This window comes from Ranitomeya imitator, chromosome 6 (assembly GCF_032444005.1).
Source record: "Ranitomeya imitator isolate aRanImi1 chromosome 6, aRanImi1.pri, whole genome shotgun sequence".
NCBI classification, from domain to species: Eukaryota; Metazoa; Chordata; class Amphibia; order Anura; family Dendrobatidae; genus Ranitomeya; species Ranitomeya imitator.
Window position 1 is genome coordinate 61449712 of NC_091287.1, and position 15526 is coordinate 61465237.

Below are 15526 nucleotides of genomic sequence, written 5' to 3' on the forward strand. Positions count from 1 at the left end.
CTCAATTCCTGTCAATTTTGCATTGAAAAGTCAAACGGCGCTCCTTCCTTTCCGAGCTCTCCCATCCGCCCAAACAGTGGTTTACCCCCACATATGGGGTATCAGCGCACTCAGGACAAATTGTACAACAACTTTTGGGGTCCAATTTCTTCTCTTACCCTTGGAAAAATAAAAAATTGGGGGCGAAAAGATAATTTTTGTGAAAAAATATGATTTTTTTATTTTTACGGTTCTGCATTATAAACTTCTGTGAAGCACTGGGTGGGTCAAAGTGCTCACCACACCTCTAGATAAGTTCCTTAGGGGGTCTACTTTCCAAAATGGTGTCACTTGTGGGGGGTTTCAATGTTTAGGCACATCAGTGGCTTTCCAAACGCAACATGGCATCCCATCTCAATTCCTGTCAATTTTGCATTGAAAAGTCAAACGGCGCTCCTTCCCTTCCGAGCTCTCCCATCCGCCCAAACAGTGGTTTACCCCCACATATGGGATATCAGCTTACTCAGGACAAATTGTACAACAACCATTGGGGTCCAATTTCTTCTCTTACCCTTGGAAAAATAAAAAATTGGGGGCGAAAAGATAATTTTTGTGAAAAAATATGATTTTTTATTTTTACGGTTCTACATTATAAACTTCTGTGAAGCACTTGGTGGGTGAAAGAGCTCACCACACCTCTAGATAAGTTCCTTAGGGGGTCTACTTTCCAAAATGGTGTCACTTGTGGGGGGTTTCAATGTTTAGGCACATCAGGGGCTCTCCAAACGAAACATGGCGTCCCATCTCAATTCCAGTCAATTTTGCATTGAAAAGTCAAATGGCGCTCCTTCGCTTCCGAGCTGTGCCATGCGCCCAAACAGTGGTTTACCCCCACATGTGGGGTATTGGCGTACTCAGGACAAATTGTACAACAATGATTGCGGTCCATTTTCTCCTGTTACCCTTGGTAAAATAAAACAAATTGGAGCTGAATTAAATTTTTTGTGAAAAAAAGTTAAATGTTCATTTTTATTTAAACATTCAAAAAATTCCTGTGAAGCACCAGAAGGGTTAATAAACTTCTTGAATGTGGTTTTAAGCACCTTGAGGGGTGTAGTTTTTAGAATGGTGTCACACTTGGGTATTTTCTATCATATAGACCCCTCAAAATGACTTCAAATGAGATGTGGTCCCTAAAAAAAAATGGTGTTGTAGAAATGAGAAATTGCTGGTCAACTTTTCACCCTTATAACTCCCTAACAAAAAAAAATTTTGGTTCCAAAATTGTGCTGATGTAAAGTAGACATGTGGGAAATGTTACTTATTAAGTATTTTGTGTGACATATCTCTGTGATTTAATTGCATAAAAATTCAAAGTTGGAAAATTGCGAAATTTTCATAATTTTCGCCAAATTTCCGTTTTTTTCACAAATAAACGCAGGTACTATCAAAGAATTTTTACCATTGTCATGAAGTACAATATGTCACGAGAAAACAATGTCAGATTCACTGGGATCCGTTGAAGCGTTCCAGAGTTATAACCTCATAAAGGGACAGTGGTCAGAATTGTAAAAATTGGCCCGGTCATTAACGTGCAAACCACCCTTGGGGGTAAAGGGGTTAAAGTTCACATCGCCACATTCAAAATAAAACAGTAAAAAAATCAAACATACACATATTTGGTATCACCGCGTTCAGAATTGCCCGATCTATCAATTAAAAAAGGATTAACCTGATCGCTAAACGACGTAGCAAAAAAATAAAGTAAAAACCCCAGAATTACTTATTTTTGGTCGCCGCATCCTTGATTTAAAATGCAATAACGGGCGATCAAAAGATCGTATCTGCACTAAAATGTTATCATTAAAGATGTCAGCTCGGCATGCAAAAAATAAGCCCTCACTCGACCCGAGATCACGAAAAATGGAGACGCTACGGGTATCGGAAAATGGCGCAATTTGGATTTTTTTTTCACCACTTAGATAAAAAAGAACCTATACATGTTTGTTGTGTATGAACTCGTAATGACCTGGAGAATCATAATGGCAGGTCAGTTTTAGCATTTAGTGAACGTAGTAAAAAAAGCCAAACAGAAAGCAAGTGTGGGATTGCACTTTTCTTGCAAATTCAACACACTTGGATTTTTTTTCCCGTTTTCTAGTACATGACAGGGTAAAACCAATGGTGTCGTTCAAAAGTACAACTCGTCCCGCAAAAATGTTGCCCTCACATGGCCATATTGACGGAAAAATTAAAAAGTTATGGCTCTGGGAAGGAGGGGAGCGAAAAACGAAAACGCAAAACCGGGAAAAGCTCCGGGGGTTAAGTGGTTAATGTGTGTGAACGGCCCAGTCACAGTCCAAACCTAAATCCCATTGAGAATTTGTGTCAAGATGTGACAATTTGTGTTCAGACGTCTCCATCCAATCTCACTGAGCTAGAGCGAGTGTGCGAAGAAGAATGGGAAATAATTTCCACCTCCTAGATGTGAGAAGCTGGTAGAGACAGACCCCAAAACACCACAGCAGTAATGGCAGCGAAAGGTGGTCTTACAAAGTGCTGCCTGTGAATACTGCATGTCATAATGTACAGATTTATATTATTACATTTTTAGAAAACTACAAATCATTTCCTTTCACAAATATTTTTAACTATATGTTGATATATCACATATAATCCAAATAAAAATATTTAAGTTTGTGGGCGTAATGTGAAAAAATTTGGAAAAGCTCACGGGGTAAATTTGGAAAAGCTCACGGGGTATGAATATTTTTTCAAAGCACCGTATAATGGTATGGATGGCACACGGTCTTGGGTATATATATATATATAAAAAAAAAAAAAAAGCTTATGCCTACATAGTCACAAAATACAACTTTTGGAAAAAGACAGTTCCCAAAATGTCTCCATAAAAGGAACGAAATCGGTGCTTTATGTTTGGCAGAACCAAGGGGACCCGTATGTGATTATTGCTGCACTGTATGAATTTGCCCTTTCCAGGCCGCCAGATGGGCGACACTGGGTGATATCATGTGTATACTGCAGCTGTTTTCTATGGAAGAACGCACTGCCCCCAATATATGGGGGCCCAGAGAATGCGAACATGAGACATCTGATGGGCTGATTCCTCTCTGCTGTGACGGCCATTTTCTGCCTAAGCAAAGACCTATAGGATCATAAATGACTCTTCTCTACCCGTCTATTTATGACATTGGGTTCTTCATGGCGGTTTTATCTCTACCACCAAAGGTTTTTCATCTCCTTTTTGTCTGTGGTTTCCTTGTTCTTCGCAGTAACGTACTTGCCGATTGCGGGTTGTTATACTGTCCCCACCTCACGACATCCGAGACCATAGTACAGATGTTTTTAGCTTTATTATGTATTCATGAAGCTGTGCGTTATGTCATGCTGCAGGATGAGCGGTCCGCGGAGGGTCTTTCATTGAAAAAATCATTTGGAGCCTCGCAGCGGAGGCTAGTTTTGCTCGCAGTCCTCACTATAGCACCTGTTCTGTGACTGTGTACTGCCATCTTTGCATGTCACAAAGGGCCATTTAAGCCCATGAAGATGACACTAATCCTTCATTTCAGATGACATCAGTGTGTTTGCTTGCTCTATGGTCTGACAATAACTGTGCGCCAATGGTCCCTGTGATTCATGTACTGATTACTTCGTCTCTGTATTATCACCTGCATTTAAGCCTCGGCTTTCCAGCATCTCATGTTTCCGTCTGGGATCGTTTTCAGCTCCTCTTCACTTAAATAGACCAATCTTCATGAAAAGAACTTTTATTAAGACTACGTAATGGCCGTCATTGCAGAATTTCAGTGTGATTGCAATTCTTGAGTATGGCTAATATTAAGGGCTACAGGACAAAAAGGATGTGAACGGCTCCAAGGATTTATTAATGTAGAAGGTTCTATCTAAAGGGGTTTGTCTGGATCACCCCAAAAATACACTGTTGTCAGCAGTGGAAGACCTGTCTTGCAGCAGCCATCTAACATGCACGATATGTCGTCATTGCAGCCATTTCTTAATACCATATGCCCTAATAAAGCTTATAAATTGGGTTTGTCATGTCTAAAAAGAAGACTCCACCACTGGCTACTATTAGGCCACGTTCAGTATTTGGTCAGTATATTACATCAGTATTTGTAAGCCAAAGTCAAGAGTGGAACAATCAGAGGAAAAGTATAGTAGAAACAAGTCACCACGTCTGTATTTTTCACCCACTCCTGGTTTTGGCTTAGAAATACTGATTGGAAATACTGACCTGATATTGAACGTGCTAACAAGACCTCATATATGTGTTTTTTGTTTTAGGACCATCGTGTCCATTTTTATAGGAAGTAAATGTAGTGGATAGCCCCTTTAAGCACTGACTTTAACCGTTTGGTGACATTCGTCTTACTTTCATGCCATAGACGTGCTCACCTACTGTATGTGGCAGACTTACCAGCTTCTCCCCCTTTTTCCATACATGAAGGGTGTCGGCTGTGTTTTACAGCTGGTGGACAGAGACTCACCTCTTAGGCCGGGATCACACATGCGAGAAATACATCCGAGTCTCGCATGGTAATCCCCGACCCTGCAGCCTGCACTCCGGAGCGGAGCGTGCCGCCGCATAGCAATACATGGAGCCGCACGCTCCGCTCCTGAGTGTCGGGTGCAGGGCCGGGGATTACCATGCGAGACTCAGATGTATTTCTCGCGTGTGTGATGCCGGCCTTAGATGCCGCTGTCAATTGTGGCATTTAAGAGGTCACAAAAGGTGAGTCTTAGTCACTTCTGCCACCCATGGACCCCACACCCATCTGCCCTTGACAATAAGTTCCTTTTAGCCCCTCTATGAAGCCCAGCCTGTGTCTGAGTCTTTTAGGCTAGGTTCACATTGCGTTAGTGGGTGTCCGCTAACGGAATCCGTTACATGGCGAAATTTGCGCAATTAACGCTATGTAACGGATCCGTTAGCGCACCCATTGACTGCAATGTGCTAACGGATCGCTAATGCATCGCTAAGGCTAGGTTCACATTGCGTTAGTGCAATCCGTTTAGCGGATACGCTAACGGATTGCGCTAACGCAATATCCAAAAAGCAGCGTTCGAGGTCTGTCCGAAAATAACGGCACATCGCTGAGCCATGCCAAAAATGGCATACGTTAGCGATCCGTTATCACATTGCAGTCAATGGGTGTGCTAACGGATTCGTCACACGGATTTGTTTTCTCAGTTTGACTCTCATAGTTGCGGTCTACGTAGCTATGATGTCAATTACAGGCCTCCATTTTTGGCATGCGTCAGCGATCGTCAGCGATGTGCGCCAGCGGGATTACCAAACGCAATCTCTTTTTGGACATTGCATTAGCGCAATCCGTTAGCGTATCCGCTAAACGGATTGCACTAACGCAATGTGAACCTAGCCTTATCGGAGACCGGTAATTATACAGTAGATTGCAGCATCATCCCACTTGGAATCTTTTTGCTATTTTTTTTCTCTGATCGCCCATGACGGCACCACGGAGGGGATCCGCCCACCAAGGACAGGAAACCTACGGATAAAAAGGCGGTACCACTCTCCTGCATCAGTTGGTTTCCTGTCCTTGATGGGAGACCTACGGACTTACCGGTTCAACGTTGGAATTCCGGGGCCAACCAGTCCGACTCAGGCAGCTGGGGTCCCTCTGCCTCGGCTGGGGTGGTGACCCGAAGCACCACCGCTGGGGGCTAGTGGGCCTCTAGGGTGAGTGGGGGAGGTGATAAGGAGTTCGCGGTCACCTCCCCAGGTAAGATGCAGCAGCGGCAACATCCAGGGGGGTCCCTCTGTGGTTGCGGGAGGTGCGGCGCGGCCCTCCCCTAGCACGCGTCAGCCTGCACACTGCACGCCATCGGGCATGCAGAGCCGCGCGGTAGGGTCTGCATAGGACCGGGGGTGCCGTTCAGCAGCGCCATAACTGCACTCCGGGCGGCCATCTTGAGAGTACGGCACATGCCCGGAGTTGCGCTGGTCTCGCGAGACGCTGGGGCTTGGATCTGCGCAGGCGCCGCCGGAACCGACTGCGCAGGCGTCGGCGTTCGGCGCTCCTCGCCGTTGTCTGGACGCCACTGCGCAGGCGTCGCCGATCTGACGCTTGGGCGTTGCAAAGGCGCCGCAGAAGCGTCTGCGCAGGCGCCGGCGTTCAACGCTCCTCGCCGTCGGCTGAAGTGCTACTGCGCAGGCGCCGGGGAAAAAGAAAGAAAAAAAAAAAAAAAAAGCGGCAGGAGCTTTAAAAGGGAGGTTTTACTTCCTCCCAGTGGCTCTGCAGAATATCGGCAAGAGCCTTAGGAGCTACTAGTTGTCGCAGCAGCAAGCGCAGCACGCATTATTGGCAGTGACAGCAGACCAGCAGCAGTATGAGCGACCCGACATCTCCCTTGCCTAAATCACCTCCACCTATAGCATCGCCTCAGCAGCAGCAGCAGCAAAAAAGGCGACAGCAGAAAGGTCACCAGGACACCAGCAAAGAACGCCAAAGGTTTCAGTACAGCAAGGAGTCCAGCACGGCGTCGGGGGAAAAAGCCAGAGGCAGAGAATCCCCAACCGGTATTTATGGGTCTTGGAGGTGGTAAGTTGATCTTCGTGAAAGTTAGAGACAGTAAGATTATTATTTGTCTCTTTTAGGGGAGGAAAAGCGTAGGTAAAACAAAGCACAAAGCCTGTGCCATCTGTAAAGAGGATCTTCCACCCGCATGGGAGAAGCAGCTATGTAATTCCTGCATACAGCAGACCGTATCTGAAAGCCTGCCCGGGTTTGCAACAGATCTTAAAAACCTGATTAAAGAGCAGGTGGAAGACACCTTTAGATCCCTTAAAAGGGGAAAAAAACGGAGAAGGACCAGACACAGGTCCCCGTCCCCAGTCTCTAAATCTGACAGCGATAGCGAGAGTTCAGCATCCTCCGACTCCTCCTCCTCCTCCTCATCATCATCCACTTCTTCCTCAGGAGGTCACAATTGTTTCCCGCTAGAGGACACCGATGGCCTCATAAAGGCAGTGAGGAGTACTATGGGATTAGTAGACTCCCACCCTAAAAAGTCAGCACAAGACATCATGTTTGGGGGCTTAGAACAAAAAAAGAGAAGAGCTTTCCCGCTTAATGAAGCAATTGCAGCGTTAATTAAAAAGGAATGGAAAAAACCCATGAAAAAGACTCTCCTAACTCCAAAAAGGAAATACCCCTTCGAGGATGAATCCTGCTCCTTTTGGGAAAAAGCCCCCAAATTAGATGTAGCAATAGCTAAAGCATCAAAAAAATTCACTCTCCCGTTTGAGGACATGGGGGTCCTAAAAGACCCTATGGACAAGAAGGCGGACACCTTCCTCAAGGGCTCTTGGGAGTCAGCGGGAGGAGGCCTGAAACCGGCAGTGGCAGCAGCTTGCACATCCCGCTCCCTAATGATCTGGTTAAATCAACTAGAGGGTCAATTAAAGGGGAAAACTTCCCGAGACTCGATGCTGAAGACATTACCTGTAATAAGAGGAGCGGCGGCTTTTCTGGCTGACGCCTCGGCAGACTCTATCAGATTAGCTGCCAGGTCAGCAGTGTTTGCTAATGCGGCCAGGCGTGCCCTCTGGCTTAAGAATTGGCCTGGCGATCTGCAAACAAAAACAAAACTGTGTACTATCCCCTGCGAAGGAGAGTTTTTGTTCGGTTCCACATTAGACGACATCTTGGAAAAAGCCGGGGACAAGAAAAAGTCCTTTCCCTCTCTAGGTCTCCCCTCTTACCGGAAGCCCTTTCGGAACAAGAGGTTTTTCCGCAAGAACCCTGGGAGAGGCCAGGGAAAGTGGGAGGATAAGAGGAACTAAAACAAGGGGTTCATCTTTAACAAAAACCCCAGCGATAACAAGAAACCTTCTCAATGAAGGTTCGCCCCAGGTGGGAGGGAGGTTATCTCTCTTTCTTCCAGCCTGGAAAAAGATTTCCTCCAGTCAATGGATTCTGAACATTATAGAATCAGGCCTGAGGCTGACATTCAAAAGATGCCCCCGTCCCTCTTTTACGATGACATCTATAAGATCTTCGGCAGAAGAACAGCTGGCACTGGAAAACGAGGTCATCGAGTTAGTAAAAAAGGGTGTACTCCTGGAGGTTCCCCCACAAAAAAGAGGGCAAGGGTACTATTCCCCTCTATTCCTGAGGAAGAAACCAGACGGTTCCTTCAGGACTATTATAAATCTAAAGAAACTAAACGATTACCTGGAGGTTCAAGCATTCAAGATGGAAACGATAAAATCATCCATCAAGATGTTGTTTCCCCAATGCTTCATGGTGGTCCTGGACCTAAAGGACGCATATTATCACGTCCCAATACACAAGGATCACCAGAGATTCCTCAGGATGGCAGTTCACATCAGGGGAGTTCTAAAACACTTCCAATTTTCAGCCCTACCATTTGGTCTTGCCATAGCCCCGAGGGTTTTCACAAAGCTGATAGCAGAGGTAATGGCTCACCTCAGGGAAGAAAATACCCTAATCGTTCCATATCTGGACGATTTCTTGGTGATCGTCTCCTCCCCGCAACATTGCGAGGATCAACTGGCAATAGTGATGCATTCTTTGAAGGAATTAGGCTGGCTAATTAACATGGGAAAGTCCAGACTAATGCCTTCTCAGGTCCAGGAGTACTTGGGTCTCACTCTAGACTCCAAAAAGATGGAAAGTCAGCTCCCGGAGAACAAGATACAAAAACTAAGGAGTTTAGTATCGAGAACCCAATCTCTCCCCTCCATAACACTCCGTCAGGCCATGTCCCTCTTAGGCTCTATGACCTCTTGCATCCCCGCAGTCCAGTGGGCCCAATTACATTCAAGAGAACTTCAATGGCAGATATTGTCGGAGCAAATCCATCTAGGAGGGCATTTAGACAGGCAGTTAACTCTATCTCCTCGCACCAATCACTCTCTGACATGGTGGAAATCGCAGGAAAATCTTTCCCAGGGAGTCCCGTGGGTAATTCAGATCTCGAAAGTCCTGACTACGGACGCAAGCCTTTCAGGGTGGGGGGCTCATCTGGGCGACCTAGTAACCCAGGGCACTTGGTCTCCATCTACAGTGAACAAATCCTCCAACATGAAGGAGCTCCTTGCAGTAAAATTTGCCCTTCAGGAATTCTTGGGGGTCCTTCACTCTCACCATGTAAGAGTAATGTCGGACAATCGGGTGGTAGTATCTTACCTAAATCACCAGGGGGGTACCCGTGCCAAAAATCTAATGGAAGTGACCAAATCAATCCTGCAAAAAGCCGAGAGCAACCTCTTATCCCTAACAAGCCTACACATAAGGGGAGTAGACAACTACAAAGCAGACTTCCTCAGACGGTCCAGTCTAAAACAGGGGGAATGGGAACTAAATCAGGCGGTATTCACCCAGATCACAGAAAGATGGGGTGTTCCCAAAATAGATCTCTTTGCGAGTCATCTAAACAAAAAAGTAGCCTCCTTTTGCTCCCTATCTCCCCTGGGGAACCCAGTAGCTGTGGACGCCTTCCTGATATCTTGGGGTCACCATCTGGCCTATGCCTTTCCTCCTCTTATTCTGATTCCAGCAGTGCTGAGGAAGATTCGGGAGGACGGGGTGCTGGTCATCTTAATTGCCCCGTTCTGGCCGAAGAGACCTTGGTTCTCATGGATGAGGAAGATGTCAATATCCGACCCTTGGGTATTACCAGACCTCCAAGATCTGTTGACACAGGGCCCAGTCTGTCATCCGCAGGTCAAGAACTTGCACTTGACAGCTTGGCTCTTGAAAGGAAATTACTAGAAAGCAGGGGGTTCTCTCCGGGCTTAATCTCAACTCTATTACAAAGTAGGAAGCCTGTTACAACAAAACAATATGGCAAGATATGGAAAAAATTTCTGTCATCATCAGGTGCAAAAGTAGGGAAAGAAATTCCCCTTAATTCCATATTAGAATTCCTACAAAACGGGTTGGAGATGGGTTTAGCCACTAACACCCTAAAAGTTCACGTGGCGGCTTTGGGAGCCCTATTCAATTTTGATTTAGCCTCAAACAGGTGGGTCTCTAGATTCATCAGGGCGGCGGGAAGATCAAGGCCTCTTCCAGTAAAAGTCGTTCCTCAATGGGACTTAAACTTGGTCCTTAAAGCCCTGACTAGTTCTCCATTTGAACCATTACACGAATCTACAATAAAAAATCTATCTCTCAAAACAGCTCTATTAGTCGCCCTTACTTCTGCCCGTAGGGTTAGCGATTTACAGGCTCTCTCAGCTAACCCTCCCTACACACAATTCCTAGAGGATAGGGTCATTTTAAAAACAGACCCAGCATATCTCCCGAAAGTGGCTTCAAAATTTCACAGGTCTCAAGAGATATCTCTCCCCTCCTTCTGTCCTAATCCTAAAAATAAGGAGGAACAAACACTACATACACTAGATGTAAGAAGATGTCTCTTACATTACCTAGAAGCCACTAGAGAGAGTAGGGAGGATTCCTCTCTGTTTGTGTGTTTCCAGGGTCCCCGGAAGGGGAAAAAAGCATCTAAAGCCACCATAGCAAGATGGATCACGGACGCCATCAGTCTCTCATACTCGGCAAGTGGGATGTCCGTCCCCGGGGAGGTTAAGGCTCATTCAACAAGGGCAGTAGCGACTTCCTGGGCGGAGAAGGCCGGAGCTTCCATTGACCAGATATGTAGAGCTGCTACCTGGTCTTCACCATCCACATTCTATAGGCACTATAGATTGGACCTAATCTCCTCTTCAGACCTTACTTTCGGTAAAAGGGTTCTGGAGGCGGTGGTCCCTCCCTGAATGTACTATCTATGCAATTCTCTCCGTGGTGCCGTCATGGGCGATCAGAGAAAAATATAGTTCTTACCGATAACGGTATTTCTCTGAGCCCATGACGGCACCCGTACATTCCCTCCCTTCACTTGTGGGTGCTCACATCAAAATAGTGCCATAGTCTACTCATAGTGTTAAAAGTCACGCGGTATCTAGTTATGATAAACAGTTAAAATTTAACAAATGTTTAGTAGTCTCCCATCGTTCTCTATGTAAAACAACTGATGCAGGAGAGTGGTACCGCCTTTTTATCCGTAGGTTTCCTGTCCTTGGTGGGCGGATCCCCTCCGTGGTGCCGTCATGGGCTCAGAGAAATACCGTTATCAGTAAGAACTATATTTTTTTCAATACATCATATGGTAAAATGAACGGTATCACGCAAAGCCACAATCTGTTATGTCAACGGAAAAAAAGGTTATGGCCCTTGAAATGTGAGGAAGAAAAAGCAAAAGTGAAAAATGTAAAATATTTGTGTCTCCAAGGATTTGAAAATGATATTTTTTTCTGGTTTTTCCTTCCCAATAACGTGTCTGGAAAATAGTGGCAATGTTATTTAGTTTTAGAGTATTTATTTCTATAATTTAGCGTGAATATGAGATCGGTAAGTCTCACTCCTCTCATGGCTTTGTTTCATATTTACAAATTTTACTTTTCCTTTTAAAAAAAAATGTGTCTCGTTATTTTCAAGTGAATTTCTACTGTTTTAGTTGCAATAACTCTTAAATGGTTTGTCAACAATTTTGAGGTTTCTAATACATGGAACTTGTGTTTCCAAAACTGGGGTGAAGGTGTGAAAGGGGCCATCTGTTTACGGATAAAGTCCTTTAATCAGTGTTCTGATCTGTGCTGGCGTGTCCTATATGGTTACGTTCTGTAGGTAATGATTAAGTCAGATCAGATAGACCGAGGAGCTCTACTCTTAAATCCACCACCTGCTCTTCCTTTTTCCATTACTTTGCCCTTTTCGAGCATCGACTTGATTTGAACATCTCACATTTCCATCTAATTTGAGTAGTAGATGCATGAAGGTGACTCGGATGTTGGATCCCCAGGAGAGCGCTGCGCTTCTGATCTGCAGGAACAAAGGCTGAGGCGTTGTTTTTGATATGGGGTCGGCATTGCTTTGGGTAATATTTCACTTGCTATTAATGGATTTGTTAGCGTTCTTCAAGAAAATTGATTTTTGAATTGAAACAGAGCGGGTGAATGCCGCTAAGTGAGAATTAAAATCTAAAAATATAAGTCATCCTCATATAACCCTGCATCTTGTATCACTGGAAAACAAATACTGGAAATGGCAATAAATGAGAGATGAGACTAAATTCCCCCCCATCTCGGATATCTGTTGGAGGAGCGTTGGTTCAGCTGATCGTACGACAACTATCTCTCCCGACCCATAAAACGGCAGCGCTCGCTCTGCCGAGAGCTCCTGTGGTCTCTATGAGAGCACCACTGCCAGACTTTTTATCTTAGGGAAAATAAGTGGTTCAGCAGTCTGAAATCGGACATGCCAGATCCTTAAAGGGCTTGTCCAGCCTTAGTCTACAAGTCTTCAATCAATCTATGTGAATCTTTGTGAATCCTCAGATCACGTGCACTGCACGCTGTGTGGATTCTCCAGTGCCGCCGCCGTGAGCAGACGGTCATGTGAACACAAGTATTCCATTTGCATACTTCCAGCCACATTCAGACTAGACTGTGTCTGTCCACGTGAGGCTTTTGAGCGCGGCTGCGTCCATAAAGTCTGCACATGACCGCCTGTATGGAAATCACATACTTGCAATAAAGCACTCCCAGCACTCGGGCACCGAAGGATCAACGCGGTGTGCAGTGTGAGTATTCACACCAAGTAGCTTAACATTGGAATACCCCTTTAACTCGCCCTACAATCATCTGTCCGGGGTCCACATACATATTAGACGTTAGTCTCGTGTGTATGGAGGGTCTTAATTCGGCGTTCTCCTTAGAACAATACTTGATCCAAGGCTAGTAAATATGTTTGTTTGCAGCTGTACATTTTTTGTTTTTTTTGTTGAGTATTGGCTGTTCGCGAGAGTCCTGTCCCCAAGGAATGATTAGTAAAAATGAGCATGCATGTTTTAGTCTTAGGTGACTGCGTTTATGATAATATCTGTAGAACAAATGGCTCCAAGAGCGACCATTAGTCCGTTAGCTGGCTGCATTCCCCGCAATGTCTATGGCCGCTTTACGATAGACAATGGTTAGTTATTATTCAGTGAGTTTCATGTGAGGACCGAAGGGAGTTATGGCTGCTTCTAATGAGTAGACTCAGATTTGGTTTGATTTTTTTACTTATTTTTTGGGAAAAGACTCCTCCTACATGGATTCTTAGTTTTACAAGTGAGGATTCAGAATTTATTTTATGTACCGGTATTTGTAACAGAACAGATGTTTCTTATAGTTTCTGCTTGTCGATAAATCCTACCTGTGGATTATTTTTGGCCCTTTTCACACTTGCTTTAGTGATCTGTAGCAGCCAGGGCTGTGGAGTCAGAGTCGTGGAGTCAGAGTCGTTATCCATTTTGGTGGAGTTAGGAAAATATGGGCTCCCTAAAATATGTAATACATTGGGTGCAGTAGTACAGCGCAGGATGTGATGGAAATGTTTTCATAAGAATTTGGGAAAGTTATGAAGTGTCCTATAAATATCTGTTCTGTTGCTGATCTGAGGATCTCAGCTTTTAGTTGAGATGAATCTGTGCTGCACTTTATGCACATGCTCAGCACTGACCAGGGCTGTGGGGTCGGAGTCATGGAGTCGGAGTCAGAGGTTTGGCTTACCAACGCCACAGCCCTGGTGGCATCACTTGATATACTGAACTGCTGGGATTAATAATAAAGGGTCATCATAAAGATGCATGCGTAGTTACGTAGGTTGAAAAAAGACACCTTATACTTTTCTCCACCTCTTATACATTCTCTATCGTTAGATTCGCAAAATGGGTAATTGTAAGTGCACAGTGCTGTATAATATGATGATTGCAATATATTAAGAGGATAAAAACTTTGATGAGAGGGCCTCTTTAAGACCCCCATACATATTAAACTAATGTTGGTTGAAAGTCTAATGTGTATGGGGGCCGTGGACATCTGATCATTGGGGAAGATGTCGATCAGGCATCTAAGCCGCCACCAGACACGTTTCTATTAGAGAACACAGCTGCATTTTTTTTTTTTTTTTTTACAGTGGATGGTGAGTTCAGACAGGGGTGAAGGTAAGGAGTCTCTGATACGTAAGGAAGGAAGCTGATTTCTCTGATTTAGATACATTACCGAGTTTCTTATAATTGCCTGCCTGCACTATTGATTGTTTAAAGTTAATTTAAAGTACAGTACTGTTTTAAAGGGAATCTGTCAGCAGGTTTTTCTGTTTAATCTGAGAGCAGCATTATGTAGAGGCAGAGACCCCGATTCCTGCAGTGTGTCACTTACTGGGCTGCTTAATGTACATTCGATAAAATCAGTGTTTTATTAGCGGGAGATTATCACTAGAGGACTAGGTCTCATGTGCAGGCCAGTAAGGCTAATCTGTGTAACCCCGCCCCCACCACTGATTGTCAGTTTTTTATCAATGTACGGTGTATACAGGAAGGGACCAATCAGTGGTGTGGGCGGGGTATACAGAGCTCAGCATTCTGACCACTGCTACATTTACATTTAATAGAAAACAGGGATTTTATCAAAGCTGAAGCAAGCAGCCCAGTAAGTGACACATCGCTGGAATCGGAGTTTCTGCCCCTTCATTGTGTTGCTCTTGGATTACATAGCAAAACATGCTGCCAAATTCCCTTTAACTGTTCCTTCCGATACCCCTTTGCAAAAACTTTTTTATGAGGATAGAGACAGAGTGGGGTGAGAAGTGTTTTAGGTAAACTGATCTATATTTTCCCCAAGCACTGAACTATGCAGCATGACCTCACTCCAGAGCTGTAATTCACTGTCCTTAAATTGTAGACATTACCCACAATGCGGCAGAAATTGTTATCCTTAATTAATTTCATTTCATTGATATTCTAGGATAATGCGTTGACTGTATAAGTGCCATACGTGCTAACGTCTGAACCGTTAGGAATGTAAGATTGTGTCCCGCCATAAACATCTAGCGGGGTCTGCTTCTGCATTACAAGGACGTTGCTGATGACTGCGCGGTATCATATATTTTCACAGATTATGTGCAGAGCTCTTCACAACAGTGTAAAATGTTCATGTTTCTAAATTATTATGAACATTAACTTTAAGTGTACTCGTGAAAATGCCTAGAGAAGGCAAAAATTAAATTAGAAAATTAGTGCTGCTGCTGTTCTGAGCGGATGAATTATCCTGGAAGATCTTTCATTTCTTGTTTCCCTCCTTCTATAATCAAGGATCGCTGTGTTTTGATTTCAGAGTGTCATGAACATGATGCATGTGATCAGCATCCCGTACTCTCTCATGAAAGTCAATCCCTTGTCGTGGATACAGAAAGTTTGCCAGTACAAAGGTAAAGATGAACTTTGGCTTTCAAGTTTTGTAAACTTATGAGACAGTAAGGTCCTGATTCACTTTTGCGCCTGATTGGTGTCTTGTTTCATTCCTTTGTTTTAGTTGCGCTCAATTCATTATTCTATTTGTGCCGTTTCTGAAGACTATTTCATGTGTGGATGATACATGCTGCCTGATCCAGTGGCCGCTTGTATCAAACAG

At 44.5% G+C, this 15526-nt stretch overlaps 1 protein-coding gene across 4 annotated transcripts in view; it reads left to right on the top strand.

Annotated features, from left to right (window-relative positions):
- DIP2C (disco interacting protein 2 homolog C) overlaps window positions 1-15526 on the top strand; it is a 492724-nt gene that overhangs the window by 356213 nt on the left and 120985 nt on the right. For all 4 annotated transcript variants that reach the window (XM_069729709.1, XM_069729707.1, XM_069729706.1 and 1 more), the window contains one exon: window positions 15230-15323. In XM_069729709.1, coding sequence (XP_069585810.1) covers window positions 15230-15323 — 94 coding nt within the window. The remainder of the gene's footprint in view (window positions 1-15229; window positions 15324-15526) is intronic.